The sequence below is a fragment of the Dasypus novemcinctus genome, chromosome 1 (assembly GCF_030445035.2).
Source record: "Dasypus novemcinctus isolate mDasNov1 chromosome 1, mDasNov1.1.hap2, whole genome shotgun sequence".
NCBI lineage: Eukaryota > Metazoa > Chordata > Mammalia > Cingulata > Dasypodidae > Dasypus > Dasypus novemcinctus.
The window spans coordinates 20,770,209-20,795,815 of record NC_080673.1 but is presented as its reverse complement, the minus strand read 5'-3'; the positions used below and the strand labels follow the sequence as shown (position 1 = coordinate 20,795,815).

At 41.3% G+C, this 25,607-nt stretch overlaps 1 protein-coding gene across 1 annotated transcript in view; it reads right to left on the bottom strand.

Annotated features, from left to right (window-relative positions):
* SH3RF1 (SH3 domain containing ring finger 1) overlaps positions 1–22,176 on the bottom strand; it is a 177,420-nt gene extending 155,244 nt beyond the window's left edge. Inside the window, exons 1-2 of the mRNA XM_004475390.5 lie at positions 21,946–22,176; positions 19,955–20,432 (exon numbers count right to left, since the gene is read on the bottom strand). Of these exons, the coding sequence (XP_004475447.1) occupies positions 19,955–20,347 (393 nt within the window). The 5' untranslated portion in view covers positions 20,348–20,432; positions 21,946–22,176. The remainder of the gene's footprint in view (positions 1–19,954; positions 20,433–21,945) is intronic.
* Positions 22,177–25,607: the final 3,431 nt, after the last annotated feature.

Genomic DNA, 25,607 nt, shown 5'->3' with positions numbered 1-25,607 from the left:
TTAAATTGCAGCAATTTAAAGCTAGATAGAAGACCAAGACAGAAGCCAGATGACACTTTTACCTGACCCTTCTGAACCATGTCCCTGCAATTGGCAGAGCTTTTCAAGCTAATGGTATGTTGTTATTTACGCAAGCTGCAGTGTCAAACTCAAAATGTTTCATAATGCTCAGATTAGGACTCATCTACAGTTTATTCCAAATTGGAAATGAGGAAAATATCCCATAGAGAAAGCTCAGATTTCTAAAAAATAATATTTAAGGAAAAGGGTTAGCTAAAGAACATCAGTTTTCCCCAGCATATCTTAATATTTCCATCTGCATTATCATGTAAGTATCAAACTCTGAGTCTGGAGTCTGCACAGTCCTGCCCATACGCATCTGCCACTTTGTTCTGCTCCAGACACTGAAGAGGTCAGGTTTAACGTCCAAAAAAAATCACTAGGTGCCTAAAGGAGAAAGCAAAAAAGACAGGCAGGCCTAAAGGTATGATTCTCTACTTAAGCTTGCATACAACTGTATTTTACATAATTAGACTAATTGCTTCCCAATTTTAGTTGATGCATCAACACAGGCAATTAATTAGAACTGATTTTAAAAGCCCTGTTTGGAATCTTCTGTCCCCACTTCCTGTAAATCAAATTACCAAGGAACAAATTTAATTTTTCAACTTTTATTTTAAAAGACACAAACTTACATTAACTGGGTTTGACCTATCAATGTAAGCCATTTAACTAGCAATTATATTACGGTCAAACAAAAAACCATTTCAAATTTTTTTCACCTATAAAATAAATCCCTGGTGAATATGGCAATCTTGTATAACTGCCATAGAAAAAACTGAATAAGCTCCTACCTCTCTCATCTTGAAAGGAATATGGAAAGAGTTTAAACTCCATTTTGTGGAAAATTAGAATTCACTATTAAAGTGCCTTTTACCATGTGCTTTTAGTCTTCACTGGTTTTCTACCATAAGGCAAAAGTAGTTAGGGAATTTTAAAAGAACTGCTATTTAACAGAGTGAGACATGACGTGCTGATTGGGAAAAGGGTGACTGAAGACAAAAGCTCAGACACTGAAAATGGAGTGGGAGCTGAGACAGGCGCAGTGGTAGGGATTATTATAGTGGGTGAACAAGAGAAGCAGACACACAAGCTCAGAGATCTTCTCTCATATAAATATTTACTAAGTCAATGAATGGTGGACAGCATCCATCGCAACATGAGAGGTGTATACCTGGTCCAGGGGCAGTGATTAATGGGAGATAACTGAGGGAAGTCACAGAGCTGTACCTGCAGACCTGGTGACACAAAGTCTGAGGTGGGACCAAACCCTGGAGAATGGAACCACAGCAGCCTCAGGTTACCAGGATCCCTGCCGGAGGTGTGACCCTGAGCTCAGGAGAAAGGATGGAATCTAGACAGGTGATGAAGGTGGCTTCACTTGAATAAATAATAGTAACACATATTAGAGGAAGGGGGGTATGAAATGATCCCATGCTCAGTGGCCAGAAAGAATAGCATTACTGCTCTGAAGACAGCAAAGAGGGTTTGATCTTGGGATTTGAGTCTGAGGAGATATAATGATATTCTTACAGATAATGGAAACTGAGGTGACAACAATGGAGCTAGAAATAGGAAAGGAGAAAAACACCCAAGTGGCCTGTATGGTTTTCCAATACAGGGCTTGGAGTCGCTCACCTTGAAGGTGTCACTAATTATCCAGATGTACACACCAAAAAAAGAGTTCCTCCAGCTTGAACTGTGCAGCTGACTCACAGTGATCTCATAGACCTACTCAAAATTGTTTTTGGCAATTTCCCATTAGGGAGCATAGAGGACATCCTCTAATTATATGTGGAAAGCAAACCAAGTACCAATGTAAGATAAACACACCTTTTAGTGAAAAAATACAAGGATCCATACCCCTGTTGGACACACTCAGGTCAATAAGGGGAAGAATAAATTTTCAGGAAGCTGTGACTCCCTGAGTAAAGCAGCTAGAGAAAACATTCACAGATTTAAGCATGGTCAAGGTAATTGGTAGAACATGTGATTGCAATCACGTTTATGACTACAGAGATATTTAAATTAATTTTACCTGCAAATATATAGCAATTATATTAGAAAAAGGGAGTACTTATAAAAATAAAAGTAATTGATCTTAATTCTTGCACTTAAAAGCCTTATTCCTGTAGTAATGAAATTAAGTCTAATTATAATTAATGCCTAAGAGTTACTTCCTGAAAACCTCCTTGTTACTCAAATGTAGCCTCTCTCTAAGCCATACTCTACAAATAAACTCATCACCATCCCCTGGATGTGGGACATGACTCCGAAGGATGAGCCTACCTGGCACAAAGGAATTATTGCCAACTGTTAATCAGCGATGCATTTTGAAAAAGACCATGATCAAAGTAGGGAAATTTTAAATAAAATTAAGTTTTTTAATGGCTAAGAGATTTCAAAGTGACTCAGGAGGTCATTCTGGAGGTTACACTTATGCAAGTCTCAGGAAGATTTCACAAACTGCCACATGGTAAACAAAGCCTCAAACAAAAAATGCTCCTGAGGACTCAAGGGACATCTGGATATCATAGGCAAGCCACATGGCATCGTGAAATAAACACCCCCTTAGCAGGCCCTACCTGGGAATATAGGAAAATCTATTTCCCCAATATAACAAAGATATACTCATTTATAATTCCCCTAATCATGATTCTTCTAATCCTTTTATTTGAACCTATAATTTTCAATGTAGCTGTTAAATATATTTCTCAGAGACCTAAAATCTTTGGATTGTTCATATGCTGGTTGAGTCCTAAAACCCAGCAGAGTTGCGGTCAACTCCTACTGTCCAGTTTTTGGGGCCTGCCCTGTAAAACTAACAAAATGATGATGATGGATCAGTCCCTACCTAAAAACAAGGAGTATCTTCAATTGCAAGCAAGAAAATTCCCTTCCTCTGCCTCGTAATATCTATGTCCCTTCTCAGCCTGAAGTAGTCAGAATGGACATCATCCCAAATCCCTCAAGATTGAGGAATGAACAAAAATAAGGGGGGAGTGTGACCACAGACCAAAGCAGATTTATTGTAACCATAGTTATTGCCTTGTGTTAAAAGAGTAACTTGTAACGTTGACATAAAAATTTTAAAAATAAAAAAACAATAACAATAAATTATTTAACACCCCCTCCCCCCAAAGAATAAGGAAAAGGAAATTCATTTCTGACATTATTCATCCGGCAGGACACTCAATTGAATCAACCCACAATATAGTTATTTCATTTTGCAAAGGAAAAAAAATAGGATTTCTGAAGGCTAATTTGAATCCACTCTACATCGTATGAGGAAATATGCTCAAGTCACGACACAGTCAAGATTAATAGGTGTTTCTACCCACTCCTTAAACAGTTTTAGGTACAGAAAACAACACTGCTTCTCTTCCCAAATATGTTAAGCACAGAAGTTTGCAGAAATATATGAAAAAGACAGTGTTCTTTCCCAGGCTCTCATTATCTGATGTTCTGGGTAGCTTTAAAAGTATCAGAACTGAAGTGCACCAATGCTGTCAGTTATAAAAGATCTGCATTCCTTTCCCAAAGCTAAAAACAGAGATATCGGTAGAGTTTGAAAGAAATCATGCTGCTCATCAATTGGGTAAAAAAAAAAAAAAATCTCACGACAAGATTATTTTAAGTTACCCACATTTCATAAAACAGAACACAAAATGAATTGCCAAATAAGCAAAGATGAGACTTTAATTTACTCATCTATAAAAACTCTCAGTTCCAACTTAAATACCTGCATAATTAATAATCATTTCCATATATATCACATTGGTTCGACATGAGATTAGACAGTAATTAGGACCACCATGAATCAAGTACAAGTCATTCACTGATGTGTGTGTTAATTAAACCAATTCTTAGTGAGGGCACACTATGTGCCAGGTAGTGTTCTAACTACTGAGGATACAGACAAGAATAGATTTAGTCAAAGTCCCAGCCTTCATAGAGCTTACTGACTACTGGGGAGGTGAGGGGTTAGTAAACACATAAACATATACTTTTAGATGGATACAAGTGCCACAAAGCAAAATAAAGCAGGGACATGCCAGAAGGTTGTCAGAAGAAAAGTGGGGGACATTTTTGGGATATGGTGGTCAGGGAAGACCCTCCTAAGGAAGGGATATTTAAGACAAAAAATAAACTGAAGTATAAGAGCAAGCCATGGGAAATGGACTTGGCCCAGTGGATAGGGCAACCGCCTACCACATGGGAGGTCCGCGGTTCAAACCCCGGGCCTCCTTGACCCGTGTGGAGCTGGCCCATGCGCAGTGCTGATGCGCACAAGGAGTGCCCTGCCACACAGGGGTGTCCCCTGCGAAGGGGAGCCCCACACGCAAGGAGTGCGCCCCGTAAGGAGAGCCGCCCAGTGCGAAAGAAAGTGCAGCCTGCCCAGGAATGGCGCCGCACACACAGAGAGCTGACACAACAAGATGACGCAACAAAAAGAAACACAGATTCAAAGAAACACAGATTCCCGTGCCGCTGACAACAACAGAAGCAGACAAAGAAGAACATGCAGCAAATGGACACAGAGAACAGACAACTGGGGCATGGGGAGGGAGGGGAGAGAAATAAATAAAATAAATTTAAAAAAAAAAAAAAGAGCAAGCCATGTCAATATCTTATAAAAGAGGACCTTCCTTCCAGGCAGAGTGAAGAGCAGGTACTAAGGCTCTAGGCCCTGGTGATTTGATAAATAGCAAGAAAATGTGTGACTGGAGCAAAATGTATAAGCTGGCTTTGGAGATAAAGGAAAAGGAAGGATTTGGTTGTGTTGCCTAAATCTAATAAGCAAGAGACTAGCATGTCACTCTTAACTGAAGTGCAAGGGAGTTAGCTGACTAGGGAGATTAATCAAGACATTCTTACAATAGGTAGAGCTTCATTTGGTGTTGTCTAAATGCTTTTACCTCTGAAATCTTTAGAGGGCATGAGATACTTCTTAAATTTCACTTTAAAGAAACAGACATAAAGACGTTTATAAACTTTATCGTACACATCCTTCTCAGTGACTTTATTAGTTCGAATAACTAAACCAATTGAACTATTGTTTCAAATTATCTCAGTCAAGCAGTCTTAAAATCATGCGCAAAGCCAGAAGACGAGTCTCATTTCTTTTATTATAACAACATGAAAGTCACGTAGGAGTGAATAGTTCTTTTGTCCTTAAACAGGCTATTTGAAAAACAGAAGCATACTGTCTTTTATTGTCAATTCATGGTTCACAAAGCCTCTGAGGTTGGCTTTCGTCCTTGAAAAGCTTTTAATGTACAGGTACATTTAAGCCTTATTTTATGGACTGTGAGAAATGGAATGCGCTGGGAGCGGTCCACATCTCTCTTTTATGAAAGAAGAAAGATATCAGCAATGCAGAGTGACCTCACCTATAAGGAATGCATCAGTGACATGGAACAAAGGTGGCTTCCTTCGCAAGGAAACACAATCTGTTTCAGACAACTGCTTCATTACCTTTGAATGATTCAGGGCTGCACAATCCACTAGAAACAGTTCCAGTCTTTAACCTCTATTTATTTTATTAACAAAACCGATGTGCTATCATTCTTTGTTCCGACATTAAGGAAAGGGCTTGCACATTTGTTCATCAAAACTACATATTATCCAGATCCTTTGATGATGTTTGTGCCAAATGAGGGTACAGTAAACTGGAGACTACAAGGATAGCTTGTGTGCCTACAGGAGTAAGGACTCTCCCACCCAGACACTGTGGAACCATGTGAGATGCTGAAGGGAAACGCAATTTAGCCCATGGTTCAGGCTAAACTCAGGACATGAAAGACCTGCATTTTCACATTTTAGGGCACGTTGGGTTGTCCAACTGATGAAATTTATCATAGCCTCCTTTTCAACACTGTTATCCATGCCAAACCAGTTCTTTGAAAACAAAATGAATTCATTCATGGCTAACTCAGATGCAACAAACAGAACACAGAGTTGCTAAAATATTACTTTACTCTTTCAAGATAACAAGACATCCTGACACAGATTTTTTCCCAGGGAAAAGTACTCAATACTTTACCTTCTTGTGTCAGAAACACATTTCATAGGATCAACTCAACATGACTTCAGGGCCATTTAAACTAAAATCCCTTCTACTTTTATCCTAAGCTATTGATAAGTAGCTGTGATCTAATTACTCTCAACTTTGCACATCTTATTAATATTACCCAGTACATGGGTGCCAATAATTAGTAACTCAGCATACTTCTCAGATAACATTTAATTGACTAGAAAAAATTTATTTTAAATATCAAAATGTAAATCAACTTTTGCTCAGTCTATCTTTAACTGACCTATTCTGTTCTTTAGCCTACTAGATGAGCATGTCTGGTAACAATGCAAAGACATGGTGACTTTTCAGTCCAGGCAAAAAGAATAAATATGTGCTGATGGACTGATTGACTCATTCAGGAACAAAAAACAAGCTTTTTTTTTTTTTTTTTCATATTTTCCCTGAATTTCAACATATATCACTAAACACAAGCATGTTAAATAAATCCCAAACTGGTCAACAACCCACAGCTATAGGAGAGATGGGAGGATTGTTTCTAGCATGTTTCTAGCATGGCTGCAGATAAACAAAAACAACACATCATAATTGTTAATGATGAGTACCCATTCCCCAGATACAGACCTGATACTATTAAATTGGAAGAAGGCAAAAAAAAAAAAAAAAAAAAGCTACAAGAGGGGACTGAGAAATTCACATGTCAGGTTTTAATGTGAAAAATAAATTTGCCTCTCAGGGAAAAAAAAGAAAGCTGGGATGTCAAAGAAGAAAATTAAATAAACATAACAACATATGCAAATTTTTACATAAATATTCACAATGCAGTCCCACTCCTTCCACAGAAAGCTCTCCATTCATAGTATACCTAGAAACCACAGCATGACACATTTCTAAAGTTACCAAGCCATTCTAACATGTCACCCCCTGAGTCCCACCACTCTCAGTAATCTATACTGAAAAGTCAGGCAGATCTAGTGTTACTTACTTGTAGGTATCAGATCGCTTAGCCTCCTGAGAAGTAATAATAACTCAAGGTATTTCCATGGATGCAGTTAAATATTTGATACGTTAGCAATCACAAAGCATCACCCTTGTGGCTATCTGAACTAGAGGGGCTGTGAGGCCTTGCCATGCTTCATGTCATAGCTGGCTGGCTTACAATTTGAGAATTGAAAAGCATCCCTTAGGACTAAATTACTCTTCTAACTGCCCTTTTCTTCCTCCTTTCCGTTCGGAGCTCAGGAATTCTAATTTAATTTTGAATGAGCTCGTTGCCTCTCGGGGGATTTAGAATCTAGAGGTCTATCGCTAACCACATCATTACCTGTGCTTCCTACCGTCAACAGGATTCCCTACCACAGGTGCTTAGTGTACAGATGATCTGCATCAACACACAGGCCTTCATTACATGGAAACTTTTCATTCCAAAACTAGATTTACAAGCAGAGAAATCACAAGGTAAAAATCAGCATGTTGACGGGATGGGTAATTCCTATTGGATTTATTTCATTTTCCTCTCTGTCAAAATGCTGTGCCTGGGGGGTAGGAGATAACACATATTTCGACTTTATAAGGCTTATGATTCACTTCAACAGAACATTCTTTCTAATAAACTAAGAAAATATCATTTCTCGATCACCACGGTGGGTATAACACAAATTGTTTCAAGGGTCACCCTCAAGGGTACTATTATTCAGGATCCAATTACAGTCAAGTTTCTTGGTTTACGCAGCCTTTGGGTAATACTTTCATTGCCGACCTAAATAATGAAAAATGAATGTGATTAAATTCACTAAAACTATATGTGTGGTTAGGTATTCTCACTAAAGAAGATATGAATGTGTTCAAAATGATCTTGGGATTCTGAAATGTGAGTTGTCAGTATATCAGCCCCACCAGTTAAGTATTTACTGAACTGAACACCTACTAATTTTTTCCACAGCAAAGAACAGAAAAGAGGTCAAACACACACACACACACATATACAGGGTTCCGGCTCTCAAGTTACTTATAATTTGGTCAGGAGAGAAAGCTAAAACACAATTAGAGAACAATTAATTACATGCCAAGTATCGGGCAGGAGACACTCAAAAGCAATGTAATGAAAAAGTTATTTTTGTATTTAAGATCAAGCATTCATATAACTACAAATATTTATTAAATAACATTTTGGATGGACATTTTTCAATTCCCACTGATAGGTGCAAATTGCTAACACTAACCTAAGAATTAAAGCAAAACCAGGAAGCAGTTCAATTGGGAAGGCAGCGAAAGCTAGCCAATCAAATAAGAGATGGGGGGGATTATATATAGGTAAAAAGAAAGAAAACAAAACCTGAGGATCTAGGGAAAGCATGAACCAGCAATGCAGGGAGCTATTTTAAAAGGCAATGTAAAGACAGGACATACAAACTGCAGCGTGCTTAGGGCCTCACGTGACAGCCCTTCCACAACACAGAGCCCTGTTCAGAACTTCAGGCTAAGGGCTATTCTGGACCTGAACCTAAGCAAGATGAGCCAAAACTGGAGAGCATCCAAAGGACAGGAACTACAGTGACGAAAACGTTAGAATTAGGTCCTAAGAGGCCATATAAGGGAAATGTGGTTATTTAGTCCAGATAAAAGATGACAGGGGAGGAGATCGGGTCTGCATGGCAGCCTGCAAGGTTATGAAGGAGAGAAAACAAGGGAACTCTTCTCCCCTGAGGAAAGGACAGGAGGAATGCAAGTAAACTGTAAGGGCAGGGATGCATATTTGATACAAAAAACAACTTCCTGACTATGAAGACTGCGAGACACTGGAATAAGTCACCAGCAGGATTTTCCTTTTTTTAATAAATCAATGTAAATTCAGATACATGAAATTCGGTGAAAAGAATTTACTTTTTTTACATTTTTACAAATCAATTTTATTGATACATATTAATAAAGCATAAATCCATCCAAAGTGAACAATAATCAATGGTATCTGGTATAATCACATAGTTGTGCATTCATCACTCTAATCATTTTTAGAGCATTTTCATTATTCCAATAATAACAATAATACTAAAAAACAAAGGTCAACCAAACAAAACTCAGCAGCTCTCAATCTCTGCTTCCCCTGCCGTACATAGCTGCTCTTTTGTCTTTCTCTCTAGTTTATTTGTATTTTGTAAAAAGTTTTATATATATATATACATATTATCCAAATTTGTATTTTACATGACATTTCACTATGTTACACAGTCCCATACCAATAAGCTTTTGAAATGCCTTTTACGTCTTTTTTTTTTTTTTTTTTTTTCTGAGGTACCAGGCACCCAGGGGTCGAATCCAGGACCTTGCCTGTAGGAAGCTGGTGCTCAACCACTTAGCCACATCAGCTTCTGAGTTGGTTTTATTGTTTGTTTTGCTTGTTGTTTGTGTTTCCTCAGGAAGCTCTGGGAACAAAACCCGGGACCTCCCTGTGGGAGGTGGGTGCTCAACTGCTTGATCCACATCTGCTCCCCTGCAAGAGTAATTCTTTTTAAAATTTCAGGGCTAGAAAGGAACTTAGATATCAGGTAATCCTTGTTTTTTAAAAAGGAACCTATGGCCTGTGGAATAGATGTCACTTGCCTAAAATCAAAAGGACAGGAGTAGAAACCAGGACTCCACCAATGTTTTCACCATAAAGGTGATCTCAACTTTCACACATCATATATTTTCACACCTCATACCTTGAGCCCCCCTACTTCTGATGCCTGATTTGGGCTTTCTTTAAACAGCAGATACATAAACATTTCAAGATGTCATATGATGGTACCTTTTCCAAGCAACATTTCAGTTTCCTTTACTGATTGATATCACCGTCTTTGTACAGCAATGTTAGTGCTTTTAGAATCCTCTAGTATGCTGGATTTGTTCCATAAAAATGAGTAGAAGACAGAAAAATGAAAGTGCTAATACCAATACAATTAAGACAGAAAATAAGTGGGTCCACCAAAAACGGCAAACATAACTTGGCCTCATAGACTTAAACTCTTCAGTTGTGCTCAACTGTGCAGAAAATTAATACCTATCTAAGCAGCTTTGTCTTTACACCACTGGAGATAGGGGCGGAAGGATAAACAAAGTCAAGCCCGAAGAAATTTTTAAAAATTCTATATCCAATAGAGGCATTTAAAAAACCTATTCAAGGATACAATTATCTTTAGTGACATTAATTTTTAAAAATTAGGAACGCACTAGAAAAGCACATCTAGTTTCTCCACAAAAATCAAAGAGGATCTAAGTCTTCAAACCTATGCAAAAGAACTACATCAAAAGGTATGCATTTTAAAGTATGTGAACTAATGATTTCCCCAGTCACAGATGTCTAATCTTTAATGAATTCCACTGACCAGGTCTCCCGTCATAGGACTTGAGAACAGGAAGAGATGAGAGAGGTGTTGCTCCTTTTAAGATAAGGCCCAGAGACGCAGATTCAACCAGTGCCAAAGTCCTAGTCAGTGGCAGAACTAGGGGACAACACCCACAGTTGGGCCATCTGCACAGTCACTAAATTATGACAAGCATATGTTCCAAAAGTTTAAGTTGGCTCTTTAGAAGAGAAAAAAAAAAATGTTCTATGGCAGTGACATTATAAATGTTGTTTAAATTACTACACAAACACAGAGTTTATTTCACAGTATAACTAAGATACGGGAATAAAAGAAGGCACTAACATTTATGAGCACCTACTAGTCGCGGGCGCCTCCGATTCCTTATCCTTATCTCCTGTAATCCTCACAACCCTGGAATGCAGATCATCACCATTTTACAAATGAAGAAATTAGGCTAAAGAAGTAACTTGTCCAGCAACACAGAGGTAAGTGGTAGAGGCAAGTCTGCTAAATCCCCACCTTTCCTACTACGTCGCATTTTCTCTCCAGCAGAAACCACAGAGCAAGCAAAAGGCAGCATTCAGATTAAGAAATCAACTCTCCTGCATTTCCCCTGAAAATGTTTGAAAGGGATTCTGTATTCTTTGGCATCTCCTTCACCCTTGCTGAAGCCTTCTTCTTATACTCTGGGCTCATTCACTCTGTCCTCCGCTAGGGCGACCCCATGGCCCTATTTGCCCCAGACACTCCCAGTCTACTCTTGTGACCCTGCAAAATAGCCAACAGTGTCCCTTTTCACTCTCAAAAATGTCCCGGTGTAGGATAAATTACATGGTTACTGCACCTAAAAGGGAGATAATTTTTTAGGCAGAGTAGGCTTATCAAACAAAACAATCTCCCTAAAAAGAAGCTTGATCCTAAACCAGGCTACCCACACGGCACTTGCTTTTCAGCTCCTGCTCAACCACACTCCGAAACACACCAATTATCTAACATTTCTAGGGGGTCCACAGCAAGCACAGTGTGCGCTACTAAGAGGACACTAGAGGCAGATGGGCTACTGGTGCCCATGGGTGACTTGTAAGAGGGACATCCATCTCATCATACCAAGATGATACCCAGGCACTGGAGAGAAAAAAGGTCTAAATGTTCAATATCAGAGCTGGCCTCTACAAGGGTAATTATTTTTAAAATTTCAGGGCTAGAAAGGAACTTAGATATCAAGAAATCCTTGTTTTCCTTTTCCTTTTTTTTTTAAAAAAAAAAAAAAGGGAAACTAAGGCCTTTGGAAGTCACTTGCAAAAATCAAAAGGACAGGGGTAGAAACCAGGACTCCACCATTATTTTCATCATAAAGGTGATCTCAACTTTCACACATCATACATTTTCACACCTCATACCTTGAGCCCCCGTACTTCTGATGCCAGATTTTGGGCTTTCTTTGAACAGCAGATACATAAACATTTCAAGATGTCGCATGATGGCACCTTTTCCAAGCAACACTTCAGTTTCCTCTACATCACTGTCTTTACACAGCAATGTTAGCACTTTTAGGATCTTCTAGTATTTTGGATTTGTTTTAAAAAAATGAGAAGACAGAAAAATGAAAGTGCTAATACAAATACAATTAAGACAGAAAATAAGTGGTTTCACCAAAAATGGCAAAAATACTTGGCCTCAGAGACTTAAACTCTTCAACTGTGCTCAATCATGGAAGGAAAAAAGCAGAAACAGGAATGCTGGAAATAATTAATCAAAGACTACCCAATATTAAGGCAAGTTTAATAATGGAGAAAACCAAGAGATTTCCTAACTAAATGTCACTTTAAATAAGCTGAGCGTATGAAAATTTAAGGTGTGAAATTTAATTTTATTTCATATATTGCTGTTCAATCTATGTGTTCTAATGTTTTAGAAACCATTTACCATTCTTTAAGGAGATGTAAAACCTAGTTAGATAGTTCGAAATTTAAGAATGTTTTTAGCTCTATAGGAATTAAATAGCCTTATAACATAGCTAAGCTCAAGTTCAAACATTACCAATCAAACATACCAGGAACCTCATACAAATACTGTGGCTGTTTACTACCCACATTGACACTCTTATTCTATTCTTACTCTATTTAGGGGTGGGGGTCTCAGATATACTAAAAACTGGAAATGGATCATCCTCCAGCAAACTTTTTTTTTTAAAGATTTATTTTTTGTTTGTTTCTCTCCGCCCTCCCCCTCCAGTTGTCTGCTCTCTGTGTCCATTTGCTGTGTGTTCTGCTGTGACTGCTCCTATCCTTATCAGCAGCACCAGGAATCTGTGTTTCTTTTTGTTGTGTCATCTTGATGTGTCAGCTCTCCGTGTGTACAGCGCCATTCCTGGGCAGGCTGCACTTTCTTTTGCGCTGAGCAGCTCTCCTTACGGGGCGCACTCCTTACGTGTGGGGCTCCCGTCCGCGGGGACACCCCTGCGTGGCGAGGCACTCCTTGCGCACATCAGCACTGCACATGGGCCAGTTCCACACGGGTCAAGGAGGCCCGGGGTTTGAACCGCGGACCTCCCATGTGGTAGATGGACGCCCTAGCCATTGGGCCAAGTCCACTTCCCTCCAGCAAACTATTTAATTTCACTTCTGTGTAATTCTTCATTGCTTAGTACCACTCACTACATTTTAAAGAAAAGTCACTCTCCTTCATTCACTGCTGAATTATAAACAGTGAAAATGTAGCATTTCAAAGGAATTCTTTCTCACAAAAATATTAGAAGGAATTTTTAAGCTAAAACAAAAATGTTCAAACTTGACAGTCCTTGCCTTTCTGCACCATATTTAATGTAGCTTAAAAATTCATTTGCACATCCTCTGACTGCTCACTTTTTCCCGCATTTCACAATGTAATCTACTACTCAACTGCTGCTTTGAGCAATCTGAAATGGCACCTCCACTCCCTTCCCAGCTACCCCTAAAGAGCTGCTCACACATTGATCTTTAAAATGGCTTTGTGTACAGCTATCCATATGTCACCATTATGGAGCCGCTGCTGCCACCCTCTCAATTAGGCACTGGCAGGAACATGCACTGCAGAAGACTGCAGGCCACAGAAAGGATGGTTAGGGGCTCAGAATTTTTCTTTTTAAGGTTACCACTTTCAGAAGTCTCTGAAATAAATAAAAATTAAAAAAAAAAAAGGAAGGGTAGCTATACATACTCTTTCTAATAAAACCTTTGGGAGAGGGTCTAAGTTGCACAGTAAGAGAATCCTACTGGCCAAGCTTTCTCCATTGTGCAATATTTCCATCACAAGTACACAGTACCTCGCTACACTACGTGGCTAGCGAAAAGGCATCCTATTATAGGTACCTATGAAGCATCCTCCTTCTACAAAGTGGTTTACAGAGTTATTTGCCTTGTAACCTTAAAAATAAAAAGGGTTTTTCACATATTGTCTCGGGTTTGCTTAAGCCATGCGTGATGGTTAAGTTCATGTGTTAACTTGGCCAGGCTATGGGGTCCAGTTGTTTGTTTGGTCAAGCAAGCACTGGCCCGACTGTTAATGTGAGGGTGCTTTGTGGATTTAAATCATTAGTCCAGCGACTACATCTACAATCAACAAAGGAGACTGCCCTCAGCAATGAGAGGAATCCCCATAAGCAATTAACCGAGGGTCCTGAAGGGAGCCCTCATGACTTCAGCAGTCACCAAGAAGGATTTCTACCTCAAGTTCAGTCAGCCAGCTTCTCCTGGGGAATTCATGGAAACCATCATCGGCATTCCCAGGCTGCAGCCTGCCCTACAGAATTCAGATTTGCCAAACCCCACAGTCAGGTGAGCCAATTCCTACAATAAAGCTCATAAAATTTACATACATATATATCCTGTTTCTATTCTGTTTCTCTGGAGAACCCTAATACACAATGTTAGGCAACAGGCTGGAGAGAGAATGGATTAATAAACTGATTGAGTGCCTGAATGGAGTGGGGGAAAGTAGTAAATCTTCCCACAATGTATTACAGTAAATAATGCCTTCTTGTAGATCAACGTAGGCAGATATGGAAAGTTATCTAAGATATACTGTTTAAATAGAAAAACTCAAATTGCAGAATATCATGTATGATATGTCCTCATTTCTATTTTTTTTTTCCTGGAAGAAAACACAAAACACCTTTTCACAGTTCTCTTGGGGATTAGGAATAGAGAGGTGTACAGGTGTGTATTTTCTCCGTTACATACTTTTCTACCATTAAATTTCTTACCATGAGCATATATTACCTTTAATTTTTAAGAGAGGAAGAAAAAGAGCACTAAACAGTCATTAAAAAAAGAATGAAGCTTAATCCAATGAGTTGTACACTTAACAATATATGCACCTTTCTGTGTTTTTTAAAGAGGCAGATCTGCTCAGACATGGCACTTTTTCTGTGGTATATTAAATGAAACAGCAAGTCATCAAAAATGTAGAGTATGAAATTCTATTTATGTAAAAAACAACAACATTATATACCTTTACATATGCATGTAAATATATATGAAAAGATCTGGAAAGATACACACACTTGATACCATATCCTTCTATACTGTTGTTTTCTTACAATCAGAACGTTTTTAGGTACTGATTTTGAAATTAACATTTGTTTTCATTTTTAAAGTAATGAAATACTTAACCACAGAATGTTGTCATGAAAATTACATGCGATAATTACATGACACTTTTCTGTGATATAAAAAAGAATCATTAAAGCATTCCTTTTTCGTTCCTTACCAATTAGTGTTCACCACAGACTCCCTTCCCTATCCCTTCCTTCTGTCCCGTTGTAGATCTCAGCCCTGAACCTCACCGTGGAGTCTAACTTGGAAATAAACTAAGAGTCAGCGATGGGGTAGACAAGAGGAACAGAGCAGGGGTCAGGGATGAAAAGTCAAATAAATGACAGGTCAAGAACATGTGCAACACACAATGTTTGCCCAACATATACACACAGACACAGGCACAAAACAAACCAATAAAAAACACATCTTTTTCTATTTTGATTCAGCCATTCTAAAACATCAAAATGTCTCCCGCACCCAAACCTCTCTATCAAATGCCCTCTTTAGGTCCTCATCCCCAACTTTGCAGAGATGTCAATTCCTTTGACAGCCAGTGTTTGTACTGAACCTTCCACAACAGGGAAGTGTGTCCTGCAATGTCCCTGACCACTTGAAGCCACACTCACTCTTCCCTTTGACCAATCAGCAAGAGCCTCATTAGTCTTATTCTCTGTCTTATCCCATAGTATATAGTTCTCTCACTATATGGTTCCATATTTGTTGTTTCTTGTGCGTTTTACCTCCCCAAGACATAAGCTCTATTTGAACAGAAATATGCATTAATGACACCTTTGTCCTGGCACAGATAAGAGCAAAGAGCTGAGCCTCTAAGAGGCTCTCCACAGGTACTTTTTCATGGACTGGATGTTGAAGATGGTGCATGGTGAATCCTAGCTAGTAGTAGCTTTCCATCTGGAACAACTCTACTGTCTTGTCTTTTTCCTCCACCCTTCCTTCGATCCTCATTCTTCTGCATTTGCTTTCAGTAATACCTCACATATGGCTAAGTTCAATAAAGCACCCTCTCCAGACTTTAGTTACTGAAAATCCCACTTGTTAGAGATAAGAAAGTAGTAGCAGTAGTTCTCCCCTCCTAACATCTTCTACCTTTGCCTAAAACCTCACTCTCTGGTATTTTGTCACATAATTCTCAATTTTCTTACAACCTGTCTGTCTAGTTTATGAAATTGGGTGCCAGGTGATCTGGGCAGTTGGGGGGAACAGGTGGCAGTATTATACAACCTCTCAAAGTTTACTCCACCTTAGCAGAGGACAGAAGGGCTGGACTAAGGCAGGTCTATGGGGAAACCAGGACTGAAGAGATTGGCAGTGGAACGAGAGGCAACTTGAAGGGTTCACCATCTGGAGCACATCCATAGTGGGCAGTGGAGAAAAGGAATTAAAGGAGGTGAGACTGTGGGCTACGGAGAAATGCAAGCAAACTCAGCATTTGAAGTGGAATGGAATGTGTTCCCCTTATCTAGCAGTCATGTCTTTCCTTTCCTTCTCTCAAGCCTTTGACTCTGAGCTCCAATCACATTTCTGTTCCAAAGTCTTGCTGATCATCTCAGTTCCAGTGTTTCTTTCTTCCCATTCCCAAATGTGAAGCACTTACTATCTGGACCCTTGTATAGACCGTAATGTGTGCCCCAGTCTTGTAGTGGCTCTTGATGCACTGCCCTATACATTTCCACACTTGGGGGTCTCATCTTATGTCACCCTTGTCCCTTTTACACTCACCTTCCATCAGTTCCTCCCAGAGTGTTCCCCCTTCCAGAATAGGTTAGGGCCCTTGAAATGCTCTTCTTTTCTGCCCCTTGTACCACCCAGACCCCTTTCTCCTATTCAGTACCTATTCATCCTTAAGATCTCAGCTCAAATGCCTCTTCCTCAAGCAAGCTTTTGAAGACCTCACACACACACATCTATCCTAGCCTAAACACAGGTCCCTCTCCTATCTTTTCTCCTAGATCTCGGTCACAGTACTTACCACCTGTAATTGCATATATGCCTGCATCGGTATTACATGACTCATGTTTGTCTCTCGCACTAGAGTGACCACACACTCCTAAGTTCATAAGCAGGACATAAGTAGGATCTGCCTCTTCGTCCATCATTATCTTATCAATGAGCTAGAACACTACTTGGCAACTAGTCAGTGCTTAATAAATATTCGTTAAATAAAGGGAAGAATAGATGAAGGGTAAATTAGTCTAAATCAGTGGTCATGAGATCTATTTTTGCTGAATAAATTCACTTTGAGGAAGAGGCAGTGTGCAATCCTTAAATAATAATGCCTTATTACCCTACATAGATACATACTCAGATATTAATAGATCTTAAATCAATGGAACCACACGTAGAAAAAAGAACTTTTGTTATTCTATTTCATAATTCTGTAGGAACCACTTAAAAAGGTATTTATCTTCTGCAATTACATTTTTCAGTCCATTGAAACAAAATCTGCAGTCACCCTCTCCCTATGACTCATTTCACTGCTTGACTTTGTTCTGTATTTGAGGTAAAGAACTGACAGATTCAGTTCTTTCAGAGTTGACTCCAACCCAACATTCTTTCATGTTCTCCTTCATATTAGGCAAGAAACACTAAAATTCTGGGAACAAGATGTGTCACACATTGGAAATGTTCAAATCTGCTGATAACACTCCATCTATCTCGGCTAAATGCATGCAGAAGCCACATGGTCACAATTCTAATGGAACACAGAACATAACTAATATACTGAAGCAACATTCCACATGTTATCACTTTCAGCTCAACATGTGGAAACAGGCTCACTGCATGACTTGGTCGTGTCAGGGCATCTAAAGGAAAGGATGTGTGTTTGAGATTTTATCACGGTCATTCACTCTCTCAGGGAAGTGTTAAAAAGAGCACATTACAACATGTGTGTACCTCTATGATAAGGATATATTCACCTTTCAGGTGCTTGGACTACATGTATAGCCCTGGTTGTTCTGAAAACATGAAAACAAAAGGTACTAGTAACTGCTAATGAGAAATTATTTTAGATTAAAGGAAAAGTTGTTCTTATTGTAAGTATTGCAACATTTGCATCAACCTAGACTACTGAATGGGTTTGTTCGGCTGTTGTTGTTTTCAGACTTCTCTCCAGTTTTCTCCACTTCAGTTATTTTATCCCAGTCACAGGCCTCAAGTTCAGTCAGACTTCTAGGCAAATAAATTTCCTCTTGCTAACAAGATACGACGTAAATAAGGAAAAATCATACAAAGCAGAAAAACAACACTTACATGATCAAAAATCTAAAAAAAGAATTTTTTTTCTTAAGGGAAGCTCAATTTGGGGAGCTTAGCAGCCAGATAAATGAGAATTAATAAAACAGTATTACATATCCAATTTCTATGCTAGGGAAAAAAAAGAATTTTAAAGCCCTCTTCTTAAATTCCTTTTTATCAGTGATCAAATATTCAGTGCATTCCTCAACAGGTAAAGCAACTGCATCAACAATTAAGATACTTCTCTCACAGCCAACAGCTATGCCTACTGAGGTCGAAATAACAGGGAAACAAAACCTCTTAGCACTAAGATGAGCAGACAAGTCCCAGAAATGATCAACTTGATTACTGGTTCTGAAGTTAAAACATCCATCAGTCCATATACATTAATCAAGGCACCAAAGTACATTTTCACATGTGGAAAGAAAACCTAACTCAAAGTTCTCACTGTCATTTAAAAAAATTAAACATGACTCAAAAAAAATCTAAGAGTCTAGTGACTAAGCTTTTATAGTGATGCAGTTTTCTAGTGACTGAAAAGCATTATATACTTTACATCCAGTGTGTATATACTTTTTATTTGTAAAAGATGAACTGGAAAAAGAAGGGAATGGTTTAAGGAGACCACTCAGTTGCATCTGTCTGATATCAACATCTGTGAATTTATATTATCTAATGTATCCCAATGGGTAGTTTCTGAGTAAGTCAAAGAAGTCAATTTTGAATATTCACTGGGAATATTTGAAAAAATGTTCTTATCCAGATTATTCTTTAAAAATGGATTTTACCAGTTTGGCCTATTATCAAAATTGTTTCTTTCAACAAAAATGGAACTGTTTTAATTATCTGACTTCCATGTTTATTTTTACTTTTACAAAACTGAGAAAAGACCCTCCATTGAGGAGATATCACCCACACATAATTATGATTTATTCAGAAAATCAATACTCAGCTTTTGGAGATTTAAGTTGTGGTTACTGTTCAAACATGGCCTTCACTTAAAAATTATTTCAGCCCAAACCCCAATCCCAAGAAAACCATTTTGATGGACACATTTCATTTTACTCTCTGTAAAACCCAACATAAGACTAGGCCATGTGCTGTTTTTTAGCATAGTCCTGAATGACATTTCGTTGCTACAGCAACAAAACTCTGCTACCTGTGGCCATGATTTGTTAAGAATTCCTCCAACCAGTAAATTCCGTGCTGTGCATTCATAAAACCAACAAAATGGCTCTAAGCAACATAAAAAGTCTTTATTTCCTACTTATAATTTAGGCACATATATTTATAACACATAAATACATATGTCCACAACTCTGCCAATAGGATAAAATCACATCAAACTTCCATTTTAAAACGGCACAAAAAATGCTGTTTTACATTTCATTGAATAACTGTAAGCTCTTTTTCAAAAATTTATCTTACAAGCTAATAGAGATTACCTGGAAAGAATTTTAAAAACAAGAAACTATTAATTTCCATTCACTACTTTTTATATCCCATCTCATTTGAAAAAAGAAAGATCCTGAGGCATAATTTACTATCTGTTCCAGTACATGTAGCTTCTTTAGCAATGAGCTAAATGAGAAAAATGACACACTAAAGAGTAAAAAGAAAAATGTGATCATCACCACCTTCATCCACCAAACTACACCTGCAAGCTACTCACTCACCCTCACCGGGGGGCTCCAGGCTTGCACTCGTGGCTGCTGTCCACCTTGGGAGCTCTGAAGATCTTTTGAGCTACAATTTGCCACAACGCTGCTCTGGGCCCTCAATGCATTTGTGCAGTTCATCCCACTGCCTCCACCAGGGCCGGGTTTCCAAGGCCTCTGCTTGATGCCATCCAGAAGTCTGACTAGCAGGATGTTACTGGGAAGCTCCTCAACACCGGAGCCAACGAGAGTCCTGCACTCTGGGCATCTGAGTTCATTTCGGGAACCCACGATCCCCAGCAAACAACGTTTGCAAAATGTGTGCTGACAAGGTAAGACTTTTGCAGAAGCATCAAGCCGCTCTAGACACACAGGACACTCCAGAAGATCCAACAAGGCAGATTCATCCATCTTTATCTAGTTTACTGAGAAAAAATGTTCATAGTTGTGTGCATCCCATAAAACGATTCATGTAACATCCATTTCAGAATTTGCTCTGACATCAAAGGGGAGAGAAAGGAAAGGAGAGAAAAATTAGTATTATCATCTGAAAAAAAAAAGTTCACAGAGGAGCCAAGAACAAAAAACTGCTTCCTCTGGACAGTGCAGCTCTGCTCTGGAATGTGACTCCAAAGTCAACAATTAAAAACAGGTTTTTTAAACAATTCAAAATTAATCCTTACAGCTATCTAGTTTACTGTTCAGCAATAGCTGTCGAGTACTTAACAGGATTCCTGCAATAAATAGGATTTATAAAATGTAATAAAGAACACACTTTCTTCAACTCTCAAAGTGATATTAACTGCCTTAATAAAGTCCTCAATTCATATGAGAAACTGAATAGAAGCGATTGAAAGCTTCCTCTAGCTGAAACTACTTTTAAATCTAAAAAAGTTCCCAATTTTCAGGCCACTTTAGTCTTTAAGAAACCATGCTTCATATGATGGCTTGCGGTAAATGATCCCGATATTAAATACATATGTTCCTTCACTGGTCTTAAAAACAGAACTTTGGTTTAATCTTGCCCAACCCAAAAGGTTGACAATTACAAGGACAAGATATACTTGGAAGCAGGTAATAAATAAAAACAACCTATGGGAGTGGTTGACAAACTCTGAAGCGGATTTCTGAATTGCCTGCCTTAATCCCATTCACAAAACCTGGCAAAATCACCACCAAAAAGAATTTGACATTGGAATGCTGGACTGAAAACTGTGAGCATAATATGGAATAATAGGGCATTCAGGAAAAAGCATTTAAAGCAGTTACCGCGCCGTCCTCTCCCTACCAAAAATCAAGGTAAACGTGAATACCTGGGAGTAAAAGGATCAAAGGATTTTGACGCAAGCGGTTAACAGTTGTTTTTGACAAATTCGGGGCGGGGTGGGGAGCCCGGGGCCGCGCCCCTCTCCCGCGCCGCCCGGCACAGGTACTCCCCGGCCCGCGGGACGGCGCGGCGGCCCCTCGCCGCAGACACACCCCGGAGCCAGGTATCGCGGGCCCGAGGCCAGGGGGTCCCGCGCCGGGGATCCCAGCCCGCAGCCGAGGCCGGTCCCGGAATGGGGATCTCCTTCAACAGCCTCATCTTTCCTGCAGGCCGAAGACGAAAAAAAAAAAAAAAAAAATCCCCCCACAGGACTGCTGGAAGTTTTCAAGACTCAAAAATAAATGCGCAGCCTTCAAGTTGCGAAACTCAACCCCACAGAGAGCCGCGGAGAAACAGATCTCCAGCCCCGCGGGGAAGAGACGGGAGTCCCCAGAGAGACTGCGCCCGAGGAGACGGCGGCTCGGAGCCCGGGTGGCTGCCGACCCGGAGAAGGCAGCGAGGCCGCGGGCTCCTCTCCCGCACGTCCCGCCTCCGGGCACAGGGGACCTGGGGACCGGGGGACGGGGAGACTGACCAGCGCGGGGTGGGGGGGGGGGGCGACCAACGCCTCCTCGGCAGCTCCGCTCCGAGCACCCACCGCCCGAGTGCCCAGCGCGGGGTCCCGCGCCGCCGCGCGCCCTACCTCGCGCCTCGGCTCCTCCTCTTTGTTCGCGGCCCCGCAACCGCGGCGGCGACCGGTGCCCTTGCGGCCGCGCTGCGCTCGCCGCCCGCAGCCTCTGACGCCGCGGCGGCTCGGGCAGACTCCTCTCGGCCGCCCCCCGCGCGCGCGCTCGCCCGCCGCCGCCTCCCACTTTCCCAGCGCAGGCGGGCGGAGGAGAAGGAAGGGAGCGGAGCCGCAGTCGGCGCCCGGGGCGCGAGGGGGCGGCCCCGCGGCACAGCGCCTCCCCGCGGGGCGGGGCCGCACCTCCCGAGCGCCGCGGCCGCCGCGCGGAGGCACCTGAGGGGAGCACGCGGCCCGCCGCGGCGTCTGCAGGCAGGGCGGCGGCCGCGGAGCGGGGCTCCCGGCGGGGAGCGAGGCGGGCTCGGGGGCGGGCGCCTCTCCCTGCGGAAAATGCCTGAGAAATGGAGCGAGCGGCGCGGGGGAGCGTTGGGAGTGGCGGCGGAGGGAAGGAGGAAGGCGCCACGGGGCCGGGCTGCGGCCGCCTCCCGCCCGGCTGTGCCCCGCGGCCCGGGGCGGACTTCTCCGCGCGGTCCCGGCCCCGGCGCGGGAGGGGCTGGGGGGGGGGGTGGAGCCGCCCTGGCGGGAACAGAGAGAGCTTGGCTTTGCCTCTGTTCGCCCAGCCCTGGAGAGACGCCTCCTTGGTAGGGTTAAGGACGAAGAGTTAGTCCTTAGGTCCGAGAGAGGCGTCCCCCAGCCGGACTTCTGAGGCGGCCGCGGCTCTGCGTCGCTCCCCCGTCTGCCCCTGCTCAGCCGTCATCCTGCCTGCCCCAAACCCGAGCACGCCGCAAGGACTGCTGACCGAGAAACTCAAAACGGGAGGACAGGAAAGCTGGGGGGACTCGGGTGGCTCTGCTTTATCTACCCTGCCCTAAACCAGAAGAATTCAGAGTGTGACTTCAGGTGGGCTGAGAGGCGGCCCTGTCATCTGAGCCTGGGAGTGACCTGTTGTGGCTGCCGCAGACACACACCTGTAAACTCTGGAATGTAGTTTTGAACAGCATGTCCATAGGTTTTGAGGTTTTTCAGATCCAATCCGGAGGGAAAACAAGGTAAAATATTGTCATGGATCTCAACATTGCCATGTCTTCATTTTATTTACACTTACCATAAATTACAAAAAGTTATCCCAAACGCCCTTTCTCAAAAGTGTGCAGAAACGAGGAGAAAATATGGGTTACAGAGATTAGGCAAGAAATCCCTGCTGGGCCACCAACCGGATGGACAGTTTGAAGAGGAGTCTTAGAAAATGTTCTAATCTCCGTCCAGGATAAAGGAGAATCGCTGAAGTAAGAAAAAAGTAGACCAGCTAACAATTACTGATCAATCGCCTTATGGTAGGCACTCTGCCAAGCATTTTATATACATTGGTTAAATCCTCGCAGCAACCCACTATGTAATCCCTCCTCAGCTCTGTTCTAAATAGGTTAATAATGCTGAGAGCCATCGTGTATGAATTCCAAAATTCATACACTAAGTTTGCTCCATTGGAAGTGAGCGAACACACGTGCATTTAATTAGGAGGAAAAACAAAAAGTTCAATGACATCCTTTTGGTTTAAGCATCTATTCTCACAAAATTTACTAATATTCCCATGTATTCACCATAGCCCAGCTGGTGCAATAGTATTATCCAAATCTGAGGCATAAGGGAATAAAGCCTCTGACAGATTACTCTCGTCAGGTCATAGCATGAAAAAAAAAAAATTACTAAACTTGGGTTCAAATCCAATGATTGAAAAGGCTAAATCCACTGTACCATCCTGAATTACACACCCCCCTCCCAATCTCCTATCATCCAGCAAACCTTTCCCATGTATATACATAACTCTTATTTTCTTAAAATATGAAACAGAAGGAGAAAGGATTTGTAACAAACTTAAGTGCCTGTCACATGTCTGGCATTTAGTCAGTTGAGTTGAATGTATCAGGTTTGCCAGAAAGATCAAATCCAGTTGCAGTTATTTAACAGGCCCTTCAAGTAAGGAGAAAAAAAATCTGCATATAGATATGTGTAAACTATATATTAGGTTCTTCTATTTAGTGATATATGAATCTTCCAGTCCTAAGACTTATAACTCTTCTAATAAAGATAAGCTCTCTCTCCAAAATGAGGAGAAAAGTAAAGAAGACTTAATTGTGGGGGTGCAGATGGTGAGAGAAAGTGACAGATGAAAGGATGAAGAATATTTAATAACCTGCAGACAGACCCTCAAGAAACTACTCGGCCCATGTACCTCCCTCAGGAGGAACTGTGCAAATGACTGAACGATTACAGCCAGTAACAGATAAGTATTTTTTTTAAAGATTTCTTTCTTTATTGCCCACCCCCCATTGTTTTGAGGTGGCTGTCTGCTCTCTGTGTCCATTTGCTGTGTGCTCTCTGTGTCTGCTCATCTCTAGCAGGCACTAGAAACCGTACCTGGGACTGCCCATGTGGGCAAGAGGCACTCAATTGCCTGAGCCACCTCAGCTCCCTGGTTTGTTGTTGTCCCTCCTCTGCATCTATTTGTTGCATCATCTTGTTGCAACAGCTTGCCACACCTGCCTGTTGTGCGAGCTCTCCTTCTCCAGGAGGCACCGGAAACCAAACCCAGGAACTTCCATGTGGTAGGCGGGAGCCCAATTGCTTGAGCCACATCTGCTTCCCCAGATAAGTATTATATACAGTTTATAACTATTAAAACTGATGCTCAAAGAGGTTAACTTCCTTCTCTAGGTCCCACAGTAACCAAGACTCAAGCCAAGTTTTCTGAGTTCCAAATTCTGTACTCTTGCCACCATTCCAAGACCTTCTCCTCTGTCTTCTGTTTTTTTTTTAAGATTTATTTATTTATTTCTCTCCCCCCCACCCCCCGCCCTATTATTTGTTCTCTGTGTCCATTCGCTGTGTGTTCTTCTGTGTCTGCTTGTATTCTCATCAGGCACTGGGGATCTGTGTCTCTTTTTGTTGCGTCATCTTGCCGCATCACCTCTCCGTGTGTGGCACCACTCCTGGGCAGGCTGTGGTTTCACGTGGGGCAGCTCCCCTTGCGCAGGGGCCACTCCTTGCGTGGGAGGCACCCTTACACGGGGGCATCCCTGCGTGGGCCAGTACGCCTTGAGCGGAGCAGTACTGCACATGGGCCAGCTCACCACACAAGCCAGGAGGCCCTGGATATCGAACGCTTGGACCTCCTATATGGTAGGCGGATGCTCTATCTGTTGAGCCATATCTGCTTCCTACCTTCTCTTTTGTACATCATCATCATATCCCCTACCTCAGGGAAAACTAAGAGCAATGTGCCTCCTTCCAAGGAATAGAAGAAATTATTAATCATACAATTACTCTGGAAAACGAAGGACAATTTTTGTTTCATTTTGTTTTTATTTTTGTTTCTGTTTTTAGAGAGAGCAGCACAAGGTTGTGGGTAGAGTAGTGCAGCTCTTGAAACCCTAGAAAGAAAGCCCAATAATTAAACCCATTTTCAAAGACCCAGAGACCATGTGATCCCAGACTGCAGTGATCAACGAAGCCAGTGTACACAGCCCATCGATTATCATCTGGGATATGACTGCAGTTCTTCAAACTTCCCTGATGCTACCTCAGTGTGTTTTCTCAGACGCATCTCATTTATTAGCCTCAGT